Consider the following 16,338-nt stretch of genomic DNA (forward strand, 5'->3'; position numbering starts at 1 on the left):
TATCTCTCTGGTCTGCAAGGCTAGAAAAGCTGAAAAGAAAGGATTTTTAGAAGCAAAAAGTTATCAGATTGATATTTGATTTTGATTCATTCCAAGGATAAAATATTTCCAGTGTGAGGAATCTTAAACCATCTGATACCACTGTTTGTGATGCAAACACTAGAACTGGTAGCACTGCAAAGGGAATACTTTTATATATATATATATATATATATATATATATATATATATATATATATATATATATAAATGTGTATAGATGCTTTTGTAGCAGATGGTAGTGTCAATGGTGTGGAGTTAGACACACCATTGACACTACCGATAAAACCCAATAACATACTCAAAAATGCCTAGGCAGATTTACATGTCTGCCTCTGCTTGCATTCATGGCAACTGTGGGCAGCAGATAAATCAGCGTGCAGTTATCGAGCACTCACCTCTTCCAGCCTCCACCGGTTTATCAGCCTTAAGTAGGCACCAGGGTGTCCTGTAAATCTTAACACAGGAATATATATCAACTATGTTGTGTAAGCAGTCTTTTCACGATAGTACAAGAAAGCTCACACTCTTATTTTTATCTGGTGTTATCTTAATGTGACTGGTATAAAAGATATTATGCTGTAAAAAGTTTTATGGGTATTCTTGGAATAATCCTCATGAAGGACTACAGATTTTTTTACTTCCGTTTTATTTCAATACCAACACTGCTGTTGGATATTCAACATAGGCAGAGCAGAGGGAAAATCTGACTGAAACTGATCATGTCAGTTTGGAAAATGGCATTCAACTGCCAGTCCATTTCCTTACAATATAAAATGCTCTGTGATGTCTGCCTTCCTGTTAAATCAGTGAAAATTTTAGTTTTCAGTAAAAACCATAATTTTCCAACTATTCTCCTGTGTTTTCCCCCAAAGTTATTCCTATATGTAAATAATCCATACTAATGGTTTCTTCTACTCAAACCTGCTCTACTAAAAAGGTCTTTTTTTTAGGAGACTGACAGAAAGAGATATACAAATAATATATATTTAGATAGATACATAAATACACAAAAATACATAGATATAAAATATAAAATAAAATATAATAGATATAATAAATATATATGTGGGAAAAGCCTCCAAATGATAGCTCATAACTCAACAGTTCAGATCATGTAATTGGAGCAGTTCCCTTCCAACTGAAGTATCCTTTCCCTTTTCCTTTTCCTTTTCCTTTCCTTTCCTTTCCTTTCCTTTCCTTTCCTTTCCTTTCCTTTCCTTTCCTTTCCTTTCCTTTCCTTTCCTTTCCTTTCCTTTCCTTTCCTTTCCTTTCCTTTCCTTTCCTTTCCTTTCCTTTCCTTTCCTTTCCTTTCCTTTCCTTTCCTTTCCTTTCCTTTCCTTTCCTTTCCTTTCCTTTCCTTTCCTTTCCTTCCCTTTCCTTCCCTTTCCTTCCCTTTCCTTCCCTTTCCTTCCCTTTCCTTCCCTTTCCTTTCCTTCCCCTTTCCCTTTCCCTTTCCCTTTCCCTTTCCCTTTCCCTTTCCCTTTCCCTTTCCCTTTCCCTTTCCCTTTCCCTTTCCCTTTCCCTTTCCATCTGTACAAATAACACACATAAAAACAGAGTGAAATGACCTGCATGTACAGTATTGTGAGATGCATCTGTTTCCAATAGTGAAATTGTTAAGTTAATATTGAGACCATGTGGTGATAGGAAATGAAAACTGCATCTGTTTCTGGGCTTTTGAAAGGAGTATAAAACTGCAATCTGTTCTGTTTTGCTAGTATGGAATTTGCATTTTGATATGTGTGATAATATGGTCCATTTTGTTTCATTACAAACAATTTTATTTCTTCTCTCTACTTAATTTTGCACATATGAGTGTGCAGACATCAATCCTACCTTCCAAGGAAGAATGCTATATAAAAGGTAGAGCTGTTCAGATTGACAAACTGAAAAAGAAACATTTTCAGAGTGAAGCTGTTCTCCCACTCCGATTCCGTACGAGGCTGCTCTGTGAAGAAAATTATCAGAGTTTCAGAGGCTTATTCAGAATATCAATTTCCCTTGGCACAAAGGCTGCACACACCTGTAAGAGCTGGCAATATATTTTTAAATTAGCCTGCTGTTTTCAAAATATAACCTGGCAGAGGAAATTGTATCCAGAAGCAGCACTCAGCAAGTGAGCTTGTTGAGACTTAGAAATCTATTCTGGTGTCTGCATATATATGTATGACACTGTAAGAAAGGGGTCGAGGTAACACGTATACTAGACATCCCACCTGCATTTAAGTGGTCTTTACAGGCTCAGGCTCTTTTCTTGTTTCCTTTTCTGCATCCTACCACAATGACACTGCCAGTCCACCAAAGCAATTTAAATGCCTTTTTGTTAGAGATGCCCCACTGAAGAAGAAAATCCTCATGTTTCATGGATTTGCTCACAAATATCAGTGGAGTGTCACTGCATGACTCCCCTTCCTTGTCCCAGGGAGCTCATCACAAAAATCCAAGAAAAAATATTTTTCAGTGGATGGGCTAAGGCAAACAGGAAAGGGGAAGACATATTCTTGCCTTTGAGTATTGTTCCCTTATTCTCCATCTCAAGAAATATCAAGACAGAAGTTAACAAAACAATGTCCATGCCAACACACCAGTTCCCTATTCTGGAACTACTTTCCCGCTGGCAGGAGCTTCTTGTTAGCTGACCTTTGCTGTGAACAGGAGTAATCAGAGAAGTGGAGTTACTAATGGTGATTCTGAGTATCATAATGCTAGTAATCATATACTGCTTCCAAAGCAGCCTCCAGTAAAGTATTAGAAGTACAGAAAAAGCAATAAACTTGATTCTCTTTACATAGAGCTGCTCTTTCATTAGATGCCAGTCTGCAGGAAGGACAAGTTTGAGTATAACAAGGCTGCTGCAGCTGAAGCTTTGCTCACATGCCCATCAGAGACAATGGTGATGCTCTGGAGGAGCACAGATGTGAGTTCTGAAAAAGGTCATGTAAAAGCTGAAGAAGGACATCCCCAATGTCCTCAATGTACTTTTGCTGACAGTTCTTCTTTGAGCTTATTACACTGATAAAATAATTCAGATCAAATCAGTTCCTTAGGCCACCAGAGTAAAAATCATAAAACTGTCTGAACAGGATCTAAACAAACTTGACCTGCTGAATTTTCATACAAGTCTGCTTTCTGCAAAAAGCAGACCTACCTTGATGACAACCTAACAGAAGGTAATCAAGCTTCAAGGTCTCTAGAATATATCTTACTGTCTGTCTCCAGGCTGTCAGGACATAGCTTGTACAATTCTCAAACTTGAAAGTTGTCATATTTCTCAACTGTAGTTAGCAGGTATCTTCTCCATGGATACAGGATAGCAAAAATATTTTAAAACTACTGCATACAAATGAGGACTCTCAGTTTACTAAGAAACAAAATAATAAAATTCTATTGTACACAGATATGTTTTGAACACATTACCAATGACTTCTGGGTTGTAGAAAAGCCCTGCGAGTAGCTAAAATCAGCTGTTTCCTTTGAGCATCAAAGCATCAAAATCTGTCCATCTGGTCCAAAATAGTTTACTGAGCATCATCAATGTACACAGGTTTCCAGGAGCTCAAAACAACCTCCTCAAACCTCAAAATTGTATGTGTGCAATAATATGGTTTGCTTAATAGGCCTTCAGCCAGAGTCTCATTTCAGGCTTCTTGACACTAAGGAGCCCTTGCCAATTGCCACCAGCTACTGCAATCTTACAAATATATCAGGATCTCCACAGATCCTGTCTGAGCCATGGATATATGAATGACAGCTTGTTGTTACCCCATTGACAGTGGATGCTCTCCTCAGAAAACAGGTCTCCTAGCTCTAGCATAAAGACTGCCTTTGCAAGTGAGCTGAAGGGATCACTGAAGTTTAGAACATCATGTAGTTTAGGTGTAGGTAGTGTTGATGATTCACCTAGTCATTTTCCCTCCTTACTGCCCTTCTTAAAGGCTAATGTTTGATAGCCAATCAGCACCTTAGTTTCAAGCTATGAATTTGTTTTCCAGAAGTGACTCCCCTTTTCCATGTTTACAAACCCTGGAGGTTGTGAGTGTTAAGTCTGTCTGAAAACTCATGCCTTCCTCTCCACGGTAAAAATTTTATATGTACTTAGAGTAAACAATTCATTTACATTCTTAGATGGTAGGGGGTTGAAACAAGAACAAAGGTGTATGATTCTTGTCACCACTGGTTGAATGGCACAGTACTTTAGTTTATATACTTTCTTATTAGAAACTTTAGAAAAACATGAATTCCTATAGATTGAAAATTAGTTATGATTTTTCATATTTATGCAGACATTTTGAATTTTATCATGGTGTATGGACCAATAAATCAGTACAATATTATTCAATTTTATACTTAATATTACTTACCTAAATTTGTCAGGAAAAGAGCAACTTTTTCATACAGCTGTAACAGAGAGGAAACAGCTTCTTAGTTACAAGGCTGGCTCAAAAATGTAGAACTGCTTTCTAGGGAGAGAACATATTAAATCTGACATGCAGATGATTTCTGTGATGTTCTGATAATGAAAATAAAACTGCATAATAATACAGCAATTATATAATCAAACAAGGAAAAGTAAAATTTTTCTATCTAATGCTCATCCATAATATATGGAGAAGAAATGCTGTCACTGTCCCTATTTTATATACAGAGTGAAAAAGGCTGAGAGAACTTTTCCAAAAAGAAAAGAGGAACAACAGCACAACTGAGATTTTTGTTTTAGTTACTTATGGAATATTCACCTCACAAGAAAAAAAATCACCCTAGAAGAGCATGCTATGGTATGTTGGATATGTTGGTTATTTGGGGCTTTTTGGTTTTGTTTGGCACTCTGGTGCTGAGAGGAAAGACACAGGGGGAACAGGGTTATTTAAGAGAAAATCTTTTGTAATCCCCACCACCAGACACATTTCTTACTCTGTGCCAGTGTCATTTTTTTAAATCCTAAGTGGTACTTTCTGCACTTACAGGTACCATGCTCTTAAACTCTCCAGGAGATTCCAAACTTCATTAAGATTACAAAACTAACTTGGAGGGGTTTCACAATCAGTATTTGCAAAGGAGTTTTGAACCTATTAACTACATCACCAACACCATCAGTATTAGAGTAAATTAATACAATGATTTTCATTTGCTTTAAATGAGTCTGGAGCCTGTTCCTACAAATTGCTAAATGTCCTTAACTCTCACTGATGCCTGCAGGAATACAAAGCTTCTCATATTTCAGGCTGAAGTATTTACTTACTCCTACAGTGCATATCAGCAATGTTTATTTGCAATTATCCTTAGAATCTCTTGCTTAAACTGAGTTATGTATTGTTTACAGATCAAACTGCCTGCTTAAGAGCTGAAGTCATTCAGAAATCTCTCATCCATGTTAACAACCACTTCATGCTTAGAATAGCTATCCACTGCCTTTGGAGTAAATGGTTTTGTTTCAAGTAATGAAAAAGGTAGTTTCCTCTGGGTTTAAACTTAAGGGCAACTGTAAATGTGCTAAATGTCTGGGTCATTTGTATCCTGATCCCAGCAGGGAGTGTGGTTTTTTAACAAATGTTCACTGCTCTACAGAAGGATTTATTAAAACTTCAATTTGTTGCTATTCCATTTGGAACAGTAAGACTGTGTTAGAGATTCTGTTAACAACGTTTGGATCTAATTATCTGCTACTGTCCTTTATCACTACTACCCTCAAGGGGCCCTGTTTGGGATCATATTCTGTTTTCTGTTCATATTTTCCATGGACAATATTATTGGAATTAACAGTTTTACATAGCCCAGGTAAAGTTAGTGATTGTTTTCAGGTCAGGCTGCAAGATTATCTGGGAGACATTACGCTTGAGAGTCATTTTGTTTTGTTGTGATGGAAGTGTCAGAATAGGTACCTAGTGCTCAGAACGTCTGGTCTGGAATTTACTTGTGGTCTAGACCTTTCCCCTGATGCTTTGAGAGGCTGTCAGCTTGCATCAGAATCACTGCTGGTTTTCAAGGCTTCTAGCAGTGAATTCTCTACTGCTATGCACATCTTGGTCTGTTCTGGGTTTATTACTGTATCTTTTCTTGCTCTTCTGACACTTCTCTTGAGTCACAGTTCATGCAGAATTCTACTACCTGAATTGGTTCTGGGGATTTTTCTTCTCCCAAAAGAAATGCCACGATTGCCCTTCAGTAAACTACATTAATCCATCATGGGAAGCAAGGGATTATGCTCCTAAAACCTTCCTTTGAAAAACGCCTGCAGTTTCATATTTTGTGGATCTTTTTCTTCCATGAGCTATATCCAGATCTAAGGTTGGGGTGTTTATTGAGTGGTGATGAGTATGAGGCTAGAGAAATCCATCTTTGCAGTGCTCCACCTATTTGATTATTTTAGGAAATAAGACAAAGTTTCTCAAAAGGCACTTTCAAGCAATCTTCCATTATTTAAAAGTAAAAACTCAGAGCTGTAAAACTCTTTGGGAATGAAGAAATTTTGTTTGTGCAGCGTTTCTTTGTTGCTGCTTCACTGCATATACGACTTACACGGAGAGCTTGAAAATGGATGTTACACTGGCATAGATATATATATCTATAGTATTCACTTTTTTTTCTTTCATGCTTATTGTGTGCTCTAGGTGGAGTAAAGAAAATCCCCCAAAGCTGGAGACAAAACTCAATAAAATAAAAATAACATAAAAGAAGGGAGCCCTCAGTACAATCTCAGACAGAAAACCAGTTTTCTCCTTTCTGCCCTTTCTCAGCCTGTAGTCCCACCTAAGGGAAAACACAGGAAAAATAACAGTTCTAGACAGACTGTCTTAGTCACTAATCCAGTCTTGCCTATGCCAAAAAGAAGAAGCAAAGTCCTGCAGCAAAACTCTTGGAATTTCCTGCCATATGAAAAAGGACCTGTCAAAAAGAATTTTTAGATTATGGAAATGCTTGGATATTGCATAGGAAAGAAGTCTTCAAGCCAGCCTTGGAAATAAGCAGACTTGAAATAACATCTCATCTTTTCCCTAGGAAGTAAATCAGCATATCTCCTGGAGTGAAGCCTACCAAGCTGTTTGCAGAAGATGCTTGCTGTTGAGTAGGCAGAGATACTCCACCCTGGCTCCAGTACCCATCTGGTTTGTAGGCTGAACCCTCCTTCCCCTAAAAGGCATTCTTATAATGTCAGTTGACAAAACCTGACAGTGAAAGGCCATACATGTCATGCCAAGAGCAACAAAGAGCAGACACATTGCTATCAGAGCAATATAACGGGGTATCCGTATCTCAGTGGAAGGAGGGAACTCATTCCCCATCTAATCTATGCTATACTCACTTACTGGGGCTGTTGCCACATAGAAATTCCATTTTCGTCTTTGTCCCAAGTCTGGTTCCAAACCAGCCCACAACAATGACCTGCCATCAGCCAGCCCCACTGCAGTGTACCCAGGCCATGTCTCTGGTGCACACTGGCAAAGGCTATGGGCAGCTCTGGAACAAATCACATCTCCTCAAGCCTTGTGAAGCTTTCAGCTCAAGAGAGTTCTGCTTATTGACATTGTGTCTCTATATGCATATCCTCACTGGAAAACTACTATGACAGCTGAAATTGGAATGACTGAAAATAGTGTAAATAAGAACTTAGCTTTGTCACTATATTAAAAAAAAAAGCCATCAAAACACAATTAAAAAGAAGAATATTAATGAAGTGGACAGAAAACTGTGTAAATATAAAAAGGAGAGAAGTGGCAGGGGATAGAGCAGTGGTATGATCATGTCTCCCTAAAATATTTTCAGAATATTCAAACATACTTTACATAATATTTTGGGTTTGGAATTGCACTTTATATAAATAGTGAATGATGTCCATAAACAATAATTCCTTGTCTGGCTTAGCAAGACACTCCATTCCTGATGAAAAAGGAAGTGAAAGCATCTGGTTGTCTGCTGACTGAGATATCTACTGCTCTGGTGGCTTAGGTATACTTTTGGATATGTTAATGTTACTCACCACATTCAGTAGCATTATGATGCAAAAGTTGATGCACACTGCAGTCCCTGTAGTTGCAACCTGAGAGTTATTCCTGATTAAAGCCCACTTAAAGGCAGCAAAAGTGCTGACAGTCACAACACGGTAAATAACAATGCCAAAAACAGCAGCAATCACCACACAGATCTAAAGGAAGAAAAAATCAGAGAGAAGAACCTGAAAACTTCCAGTGGAACAGGAGTTACTTTCTCCCTGAAACTCTCAAAATTAAATGAAATGAAAAACTTTAAAAGTGCATTCCTTTTGATTCCAGAGGAAGGTTTCAACATGATGATTTTTCTTCTTGTTATGCTCTTTTTATTTCTCATAATGAAAAATATAGTTGAAATAATATTAAAATAATTTTTACTTCTTAAAATTTTCTTGAAAATGTTCCTCTTCCTTAGCATTAATGTGGGAAACAGTATTGCCAGCTCTGGGAATCAGAAGATTTCCTTATCTTCACATGATGTGCAAAGGCTAGTCTCAAGCTGCTGTTGCAGCTTGATGGTATCATACTTGGGATGGTTTTTGTGATTTGATGGACTTCACACTTCACACAAATGTCTCCATTTCTAATCACTGCCCCAAAAACAGCCCTGCCAAGCCAGCCTAGCTAGCTGTTTCTTCCTACAGTTCTGGAAAGTTTCTATCTAGAGAAGGTAACCAATTCAATTGCCCTTGTGATTTCTTCTCTGTTGAAACTTTCAGGAAATGTGACAGTTAGAATGAGAAAGCCACAGCTGAGCCAGGCTGCTTCATCACTTAATGTTCCTCATGCAACAGCTGAGCTGTGTTATTTACTTCACTGTGAGAGTCTATGCTGAGAAATTTTGAGAACTGCTCTAACTTGAAGTTTGGCAAGTGTATATCTCCTGTTATAGGTGTAACTTAAAAAATATTCTTATCTAAATGGTCAAAAAAGTGTCATTTTCTAACTTGCTGGTAGCCCATGCTATGCCAACAATAAAAGTAACTTCAGTGAAAATAATTTTTGTCCTGTTTTAAGGGCTGTTATGGGGACAATAATTTGTGGTTCATGCAGTTTAGAGCAAGGTTACACTCTCTGGCACTTTGAGTAAGATCTATCACTAGTCTAAGAAGATCAATTACTGAGTTTGCACAAGGTAAAACACTGCCACCCTTAAAGAAAAAAACATGGGGAAAATACACAAAATATCAGAGTTGTAGTATCGATTCTGAGCAGACACTGCAGTCCTGAGTATGTGCCCTCAAGGGCTGAGTCAGGGTGTCCATCCACCTGACGTACCAGAGCACAGTTCATCTCAATAATGCTTTTGCCTTTCTTGACCTAGATTGTTTTGGACAATTTTGGATCAGTTTCTTACTGTCCTCTGCCCTGTTGCTGGGTTACCTCAGCTACCTGGCTCTCCACAGCTCCTGAGGCTGTGCACATCTACCATTTTCTTGTCTCCTGGAAAAGCCCCAGTAAATTCTGTGGCAGTCTGTTGATTCCAGACCAGCACTGTGTTTTCAAGACCAGCACTACCATGCCTGTTGTCATGTGAATAACAGCCCACATCTGCTTCACTGAAATTAGAGGATGGGGGCGTTTCTTCAGAAGTGCATGCAGCTCTCTGTTAGGAGATTTTGCTGCTCCTTTTAGTTTTGCATAACTAAAGGGATGAATGCATCATTTTAGTGAAGGAACATTGGTTTCTCCATTTCGACTGCACTAGGAATATAAAGTCTCTTTCCTCATCTCCTCAATACACTGAGAAAATAGGTTGTATTAACATCATTAAGCACTCTAGGCATCTTATTTAGGTTCTCTGGGAAGTTTACAAAGAACAACTGCTTCTCTTATGGCAACTTTCCCCATCACTCTGCACTGTTTACACAGGGAAGGCTACCAGTGAGCTAATTCAGCCAACTGAAGTTGGTGCCTGAATGTGATAGTGTCACTATTCTGGCGTATGTCACTACATACAGTGTCGCAGGTGTAGCCTTGAAGAAGGGATTAGCTATCTGTGAGACTCAGTGAAGAGTGAACCAGTGTAGGACTTGATAGAAACTCAAGTGATTTGCTATGTAGATTTTCAACATGCACAGAGTTTATTCCACTTTCAAGCAGTTATATCCAACATTTACCTACTCTATTAGCAGAGATAATGATATTTTGTTCTTTTTCAACTGGTAAATAAATAAAAGTTCTCAAACCATAAAAAATATTCCAGATGCAGAAACGATGAGTCTGCTGCATTTATCTGCAAATGCTTGATAAGGCTCTGGCTTCCCAGATATGGGGTTCATTCGTTCTTTCTTGGAGTATTTGGCTTCAAACTGCGGACGTATTTCCTCCTAAAGAGCAGACAGATAATGTTCACATACAGCACAGCTAGGAAAAACTCTGTAGGAAACTTCAGATCGTTTATCAGATCACTGTTCTGGGGAATTACGTCATTGAATTCAGCAGCTGGCACAACTACTATAAAAGCTGAGCTGGGAAATCAGGTCTCCTTCATGAGGACTAGAATAAATCACTGTACCCATAAAAGTAAGTACTGAAAGTATTTAGTAAAATCCCCAATTAGCTATTCCTCTAAATAATGCTCTTTCAAAACTATGTGGCTGCAAGACAAATTGTTTTAAGATTGATACCACAGAATTTTTCAGTCTGACATTATCCTATTGGTACTCGAAATTTACAACTAAGAAAAAAAACCCCAAAAACCAAAAAAAAACCAAACCTTTTTCCAAGCCTAATTGCTGATTGTTAGGCATTTGGTGGCACTTCCATTACCAGCAAATGCTTCTCAGCATTTGAAGAAGGATCCATGCCATCTAATGCTGCTCAATTACTTCTTAACTCGGACAGTATTATTAGCAGGAACAACTTTCAGCAGCAGAAATGTCAAAGTCTGCTTTGCCATTAATAACCCTCTTGTGAAATGAAACCTGGGGATTACTTGGGGAGAGATTTGGTTACATCTGTTTACAGCATTGCCAGAAGACAGGATCACCCCTGGTGCAGGTGACATCTGCAGTAGTGCTACCCCTCTGCCCTAACATCACCAAGAGCCACGTGTCCTGTGCCACCTCGTTCCAGTCTGGCATCCAGGACACTGGATGACACTCACTGTCAGAGGTGAGATAAAGCACCAGGTTGGGAGAATGGACTTTCACAAATGCTAGCAGATATTAGAGCACCGTTTGTAGTACTCTACTGTATACTGGAGAGCTGCTCCATGGTACAGCTGGCTACAAGGGAGCAGACAAGAACCAGCTTACAAATTTCAGTCACTTCCAGCCCTCCAACTGCATGCAACTGAACTCTGATTGACTGCAGCTGGAAACGCCCAGACCTTAAATGACTATGCTGAAATATGTCACCCTGATTTCTTAGGATTTTCTAAAGCCTTCTGAATTTACATTCTTGTAGAGAACTTTCTCATGCAACTTTCTGTAAACAACCTATTGTTTTGCATTCTTTCATAGAGGCAGAAAAATTTGATGGACTGGTAGTTTGTCCAGTGTCATTGGAGAGGTGGCACGTTCACCTTCCAATCCACTGGGACCTTTTGAGAACTATAAATGATTGGAGTCAGAAAAAATAAATTAGTCTCTTCATGGTGACCAAAGCTGTGGTGCGTCGTTTTTTCTTGTGTCCTCTGGTGACAGAAATAGGTGAATGTTAACTGCTCACACAAGTCTTCAGAATGTGAATAAAGATGAGATATACTAAAATCCTACATCCTTTTAAAAAAATTCCCAGAAGAGGAAGGGGGGAAGAAGTCATGTCTCATTCTCCTCCTTCCAAGTCTTGAAGATGCTTTCTCAACACAGTTAATTTCCAAATTCATGCAGCAACCTGGTAACAAGTTATAAGAACAAATGAAGAGGCATGTATGCCTAGCTGCAATGCCTCTGTACCTAATTATGTGCTTGAGGGAACCAGCCGTACCTCAGCTATACAAAAAGGCTAAGCATGTTTCTATGGAGGCAGAGTAATACCTTGTTCTTATTCTGTTTTGCTCAAGCTGTTCCTGCCATATCAGGGCTGAAGGAAGCTAAGCAGACCGTAATCTGGCAAAAGGAACAATGTAAGTAGTATTCCTCTGTGCCCAGGGGCATGAAAAAGGACAGAGTGTGATAGCTGTGAAGCAGAGTTCCTGAGAATTTTACCCTGTAGAGTGCACAAGGGCTCTGCCAGCTGGCTTGTCATAGACAAGAAACCTTAACTTCTCTGCACCTCTCTGAGCCAAGGTTTGATTATCTTTTACAATCTGCAGTGTAGGGAAATTCTTATCATATCCACATGTCCTATAATCTCCAGCTGATGCAAGTAATGCAAATGCTATTTTTAGACATTCTCAAAAAAAAAAAATTGGAAATCTGGCATGACACTTTGTACCTGTTTAACGATACTCAGCAATGCTTGGGCAAGTAAACAGTACTGTGTCTGGCTAAGGTTAATGATATAAAGAAGGTGACACTGAAGAAACAGAAAAAATATGCTACAAATAACAACAGAAGCCAGATTTCATCTGGAAGTGCCAGGAACTGCATGCAGTTGGTTTCTTGTGGTGCGCCCACCCAAGACACTGTTGCTCTCCGTGTCTCCCACCTTGCACCTGGTTTCCAAGAACAGGAAATCCAGATATGTAGGGTTGAAAGAGCCAGGACATTCTCAGCTCATATCCCCAGACTGAGAGGCCTGAACTTTGCAGGGGTTGCTGTATGCCTTTCTTGGATGAGAATCTGAAGTGGTGAGGAATTCACAAGGTTGCATATCTGAATAAGTGCAATTCTCCTTTCCATCGTCTTCATTGTTTCATTTATTTGTCTCTTCATTTAGAACAGGAAGGTGATAACAAAGAGCTAGGAAGCCTTATAAATTGTGTTTTTTCAGTGTATTGTTGCTAGGAATTAATAAATTTCCCTTTGTAAGAAAACCTTATTTTTCAATTTGACAATGGAAATTAAAGCAACCAAAGACTAGACACATATTATTAATAAAATAACAATCTTCATTATCAAAAGCTTGACATTTAAAATGGTAATTAGACCTCCTTAATCGATGTCTTTGAAACAACTAATAAAAGCAATCAGCTGATTTTGCCTAGTGATAACTGAATGGAAACCAGAGAGGAAATTTAATTAGCAGTGATTTTATTAGGAAGTAGCAATTTAGGAGAAAAATTTTCACCTTCTGGAGTCAAAATTCTCATTGACTTCTCACTGACATACAACTTCCCAATGGAACTCCACAGGATGAATCTTTTCCAATCTACATAAAACAGACTTTTCTCCTTCCTTCCCATTTCTCACACAGTTGGATAATTCCAACTTTTTCATAAGAGAAACCCTATTGATTTCTGGAATGTGAAATATGGAGTAATGTGAATTGCCTTAGACCAGGTATTTGTGTTCTAGAAGAGCTACTCTAAATTTCTTTGTGAAATACCTCCTTTTCTCCCCAAGATTTTTCTAATCCTTCAACAGGTAAATTATCAAATATTCCTATCCTTCCTAATCCAAGCATTTTGTCCTCTATAGCCCAGATGTAGAAAAAGAAATTGTAGATTGAAAATCTGAATCTTGATCACAGGTACAAGTATAGCATCCCCAGAAGTAAGTCTCCAAGCAAAGCCTGTGGTTTGCAGGTGAAGACAATGGCAAAGTGAAGAGGTGGGCTTTGAACCACAGAGCAGGGAAATGATCTCCACACTTTCATCTGGAGCACCCACTTCCAAACTGTGTCTTTCTCAGGGGGAGAGTGCAGTTCCAATGGAAAAGTGCAGCATTGGATACTCAAGCAGAGGAGGCAGTGCCCATTGGGCTGACCCCGAAGCTGGGACATGCTTAGCTGTGCCATAGGTGTGGGCACTGGGGGCTGCAACATCTTCAAAAAAGATACCTCTGGGAGGCAATCAGCTGCTTTGGATGCCACTGCATGCTGAACAAAGGAGGAACTGATGCCTCAAATGCCAATGAGATACTAATGTTCTAATTACTGGACACGCAAATCTTTGAGAAGCAGCCTGTTGAGTTCCTATGAGCATCTTTAACCTGTAATTTGAGAAAGGTACAATCTGGCACACTGCTTCTGAAAAAAATTCTACCTCCTGCTGTAGAGACTTAAAAGATTCCCTCTAGAACTGTAAGGAGGTGCACTGAGTAGCTCTGGAACAGGTACAATCACCACTACTCCTGACAGAGGTTTTGTTGACACAACTTACTGGAAAAATTCTGGTGTGAGAATAAAAGAGCAGCTGACATCAACAGGAAGCAAGTATCCTCTGAAAATTACCAACATGCAAATATCATCCTGCAGGACAAACTGAAATAATCTGCCAGGAGAATATAAACATATCTTATTAAAAAAGAAAAAAAAAAGAAAAAAAAAAAGAAGGGGAAAAGAAAAAAAAAATCGAAGTGTCACTTAAGGACACCCTTACCAGGAAATTCAATATTTGTAAATGAACTGATCATACAAGATTCAGGTGGATGGCTTTATAAATCAGCATAATCCCAAATCCAGGTAGCTTAAATGGTGAAAGATGAAGATATATAACATCCCAAACTATAAACATCTGCAAGACCAGGCTTCCTGGGAAAAACATAAAGAGGTTCTCATACTGTACTTACTTTTGTATTTTGTTTGTTTAAAGGCTCCTTCTCTTTCCAGGGACACAGAGGAAGCTATAATTGTCACTTGGAAATTGCAATTTGGTACAGCTTTTTCTTAGCTGTCAGCATTGGCAACAGTGGCTTTTTTTGCAACTAGCCATGAGAAGACATGATCCCTGCAGGCCAATCAGCACTATATGAACCTCAGGCAGGACTGTCTCAATCCCTTTGTGACTTGACAGCATTGGCAAGAGCAGTCTGCTAATCTCAGAAGAGTTGAATCAGTATTAGAGTATTTCCTATAAATAGGAAGATAGTCCTGGGCTATCACCCAGAACTGACTGCACATCTGCACAGATAACAACATTCCTGTTGTTGTAAAGAAATCAATTTCAAGTTGTGTAGGTTATTTCATGTTACATTCTTGGGTTATTTTCTTAGTAATTAAGCATTTAAAAGAAAATCCTACCAGCAATTCCACCATTTCATGGTCTCACTGAGCTACTTTGCCTCATACAGATAAAAACCCATAACTCAGAAGTCTGTTTCTGTGCTGGCAAGATTGACAAAAAAGAAAATCTCCCACCAAAGCAGCACTGTAGAGGTTCAACTTCACTGAGACCACTACAGCAGTCTCTTGCCATCACTCCAAGAACTTCTGTAGAGTAAGCAGAGCAGACTTGTAGACACTTACATGTCCAAATCCCACTGGAGGAGCACTTTTTCTTCAACACTCACTGAATCCTGCTTTTCTTCTGCATGATAAAACTTTCTAGTTCTATTTAGACCTGAGTTCTCAGTCCCAAGAGCATGTGGTTAATTTCTGGTGACCACCAGAGGAAAAGATTAAGGCTATTTTCTGAATTGTAGTGTTTTCCCTAAGGGGATTTCTCGTATCAACACTGAATGAATTAAGTCCTCTCTCTCTCTCTCTCTCTCTCTCTCTCTCTCTCTCTCTCTCTCTCTCAGAAGCTGCTACAAGCCTCAAAAGGCTTTCCTTCCATCAATACTCTCAGTGACAAACTAAAAGCTCATTTGCCAAAATTCAAGGTCTCCTGGGCTGTCAAGAATTTCCAGCTTTCAAAATAAAAATGCATTTCTCCCATAGTGCATTTCTTCCCTGAAATCTCTCAAATTAATTTAGATTTACAGAAGTGTGAAAAAAGAGGACAGTTTGGCCTGGAGAAAGTTTCTTTACATTCCAGAGGAAACATCTGAGGAGAAAAATCCTTATTTCATAGTTTATAAAGATTTAAAGAATGAACTGAAAATAAATGTAAAATAAAACCATACATTTTGAACCAAATAATTTTGTATTAAAGATTAAGGAGTTTTTATACGAACCTCTTCTTCTTCCCAGTCTATCAAGTCCCAGTCATAAGCAATTACTGCTCGCCTTCTTTTCCAAAACTCCAGAAAAACAGTGGCTAGAGCAAGCAGGGGAAAAGATGTAAAATTGTTTTTAAGTCAAGAAAATGTTAATGACTATCACAGAACTATTGAATGAAGCTGTTACATTATTTTAATTTCTTTGCATAAATGGGTTCTTTTGAACAGCAAATCATGCTGATGATCAAAACTGCTTTCAAAAAGCATTGCTTTCTAAGGATTAGTTTGCTTGCTTCAAGTATGATTGAGGCTTTAGAGATTTCATTTAGTGCTAAATGAGAATGTTTAATTTCTAACCAACCAAGGGAGTGCTCTCAAAG

At 38.6% G+C, this 16,338-nt stretch overlaps 1 protein-coding gene across 4 annotated transcripts in view; it reads right to left on the reverse strand.

Moving 5' to 3' along the window:
* The window catches only part of ANO4 (anoctamin 4), a 199,291-nt gene that overhangs the window by 19,593 nt on the left and 163,360 nt on the right, over positions 1-16,338 (reverse strand). For all 4 annotated transcript variants that reach the window (XM_068191610.1, XM_068191609.1, XM_068191611.1 and 1 more), the window contains 6 exons: positions 15,974-16,056; positions 10,217-10,357; positions 8,018-8,182; positions 4,404-4,440; positions 1,879-1,990; positions 438-495 (listed from right to left, as the gene is read on the reverse strand). In XM_068191610.1, coding sequence (XP_068047711.1) covers positions 438-495; positions 1,879-1,990; positions 4,404-4,440; positions 8,018-8,182; positions 10,217-10,357; positions 15,974-16,056 — 596 coding nt within the window. The remainder of the gene's footprint in view (positions 1-437; positions 496-1,878; positions 1,991-4,403; positions 4,441-8,017; positions 8,183-10,216; positions 10,358-15,973; positions 16,057-16,338) is intronic.

This window comes from Anomalospiza imberbis, chromosome 5 (genome assembly GCF_031753505.1).
Source record: "Anomalospiza imberbis isolate Cuckoo-Finch-1a 21T00152 chromosome 5, ASM3175350v1, whole genome shotgun sequence".
NCBI classification, from domain to species: Eukaryota; Metazoa; Chordata; class Aves; order Passeriformes; family Viduidae; genus Anomalospiza; species Anomalospiza imberbis.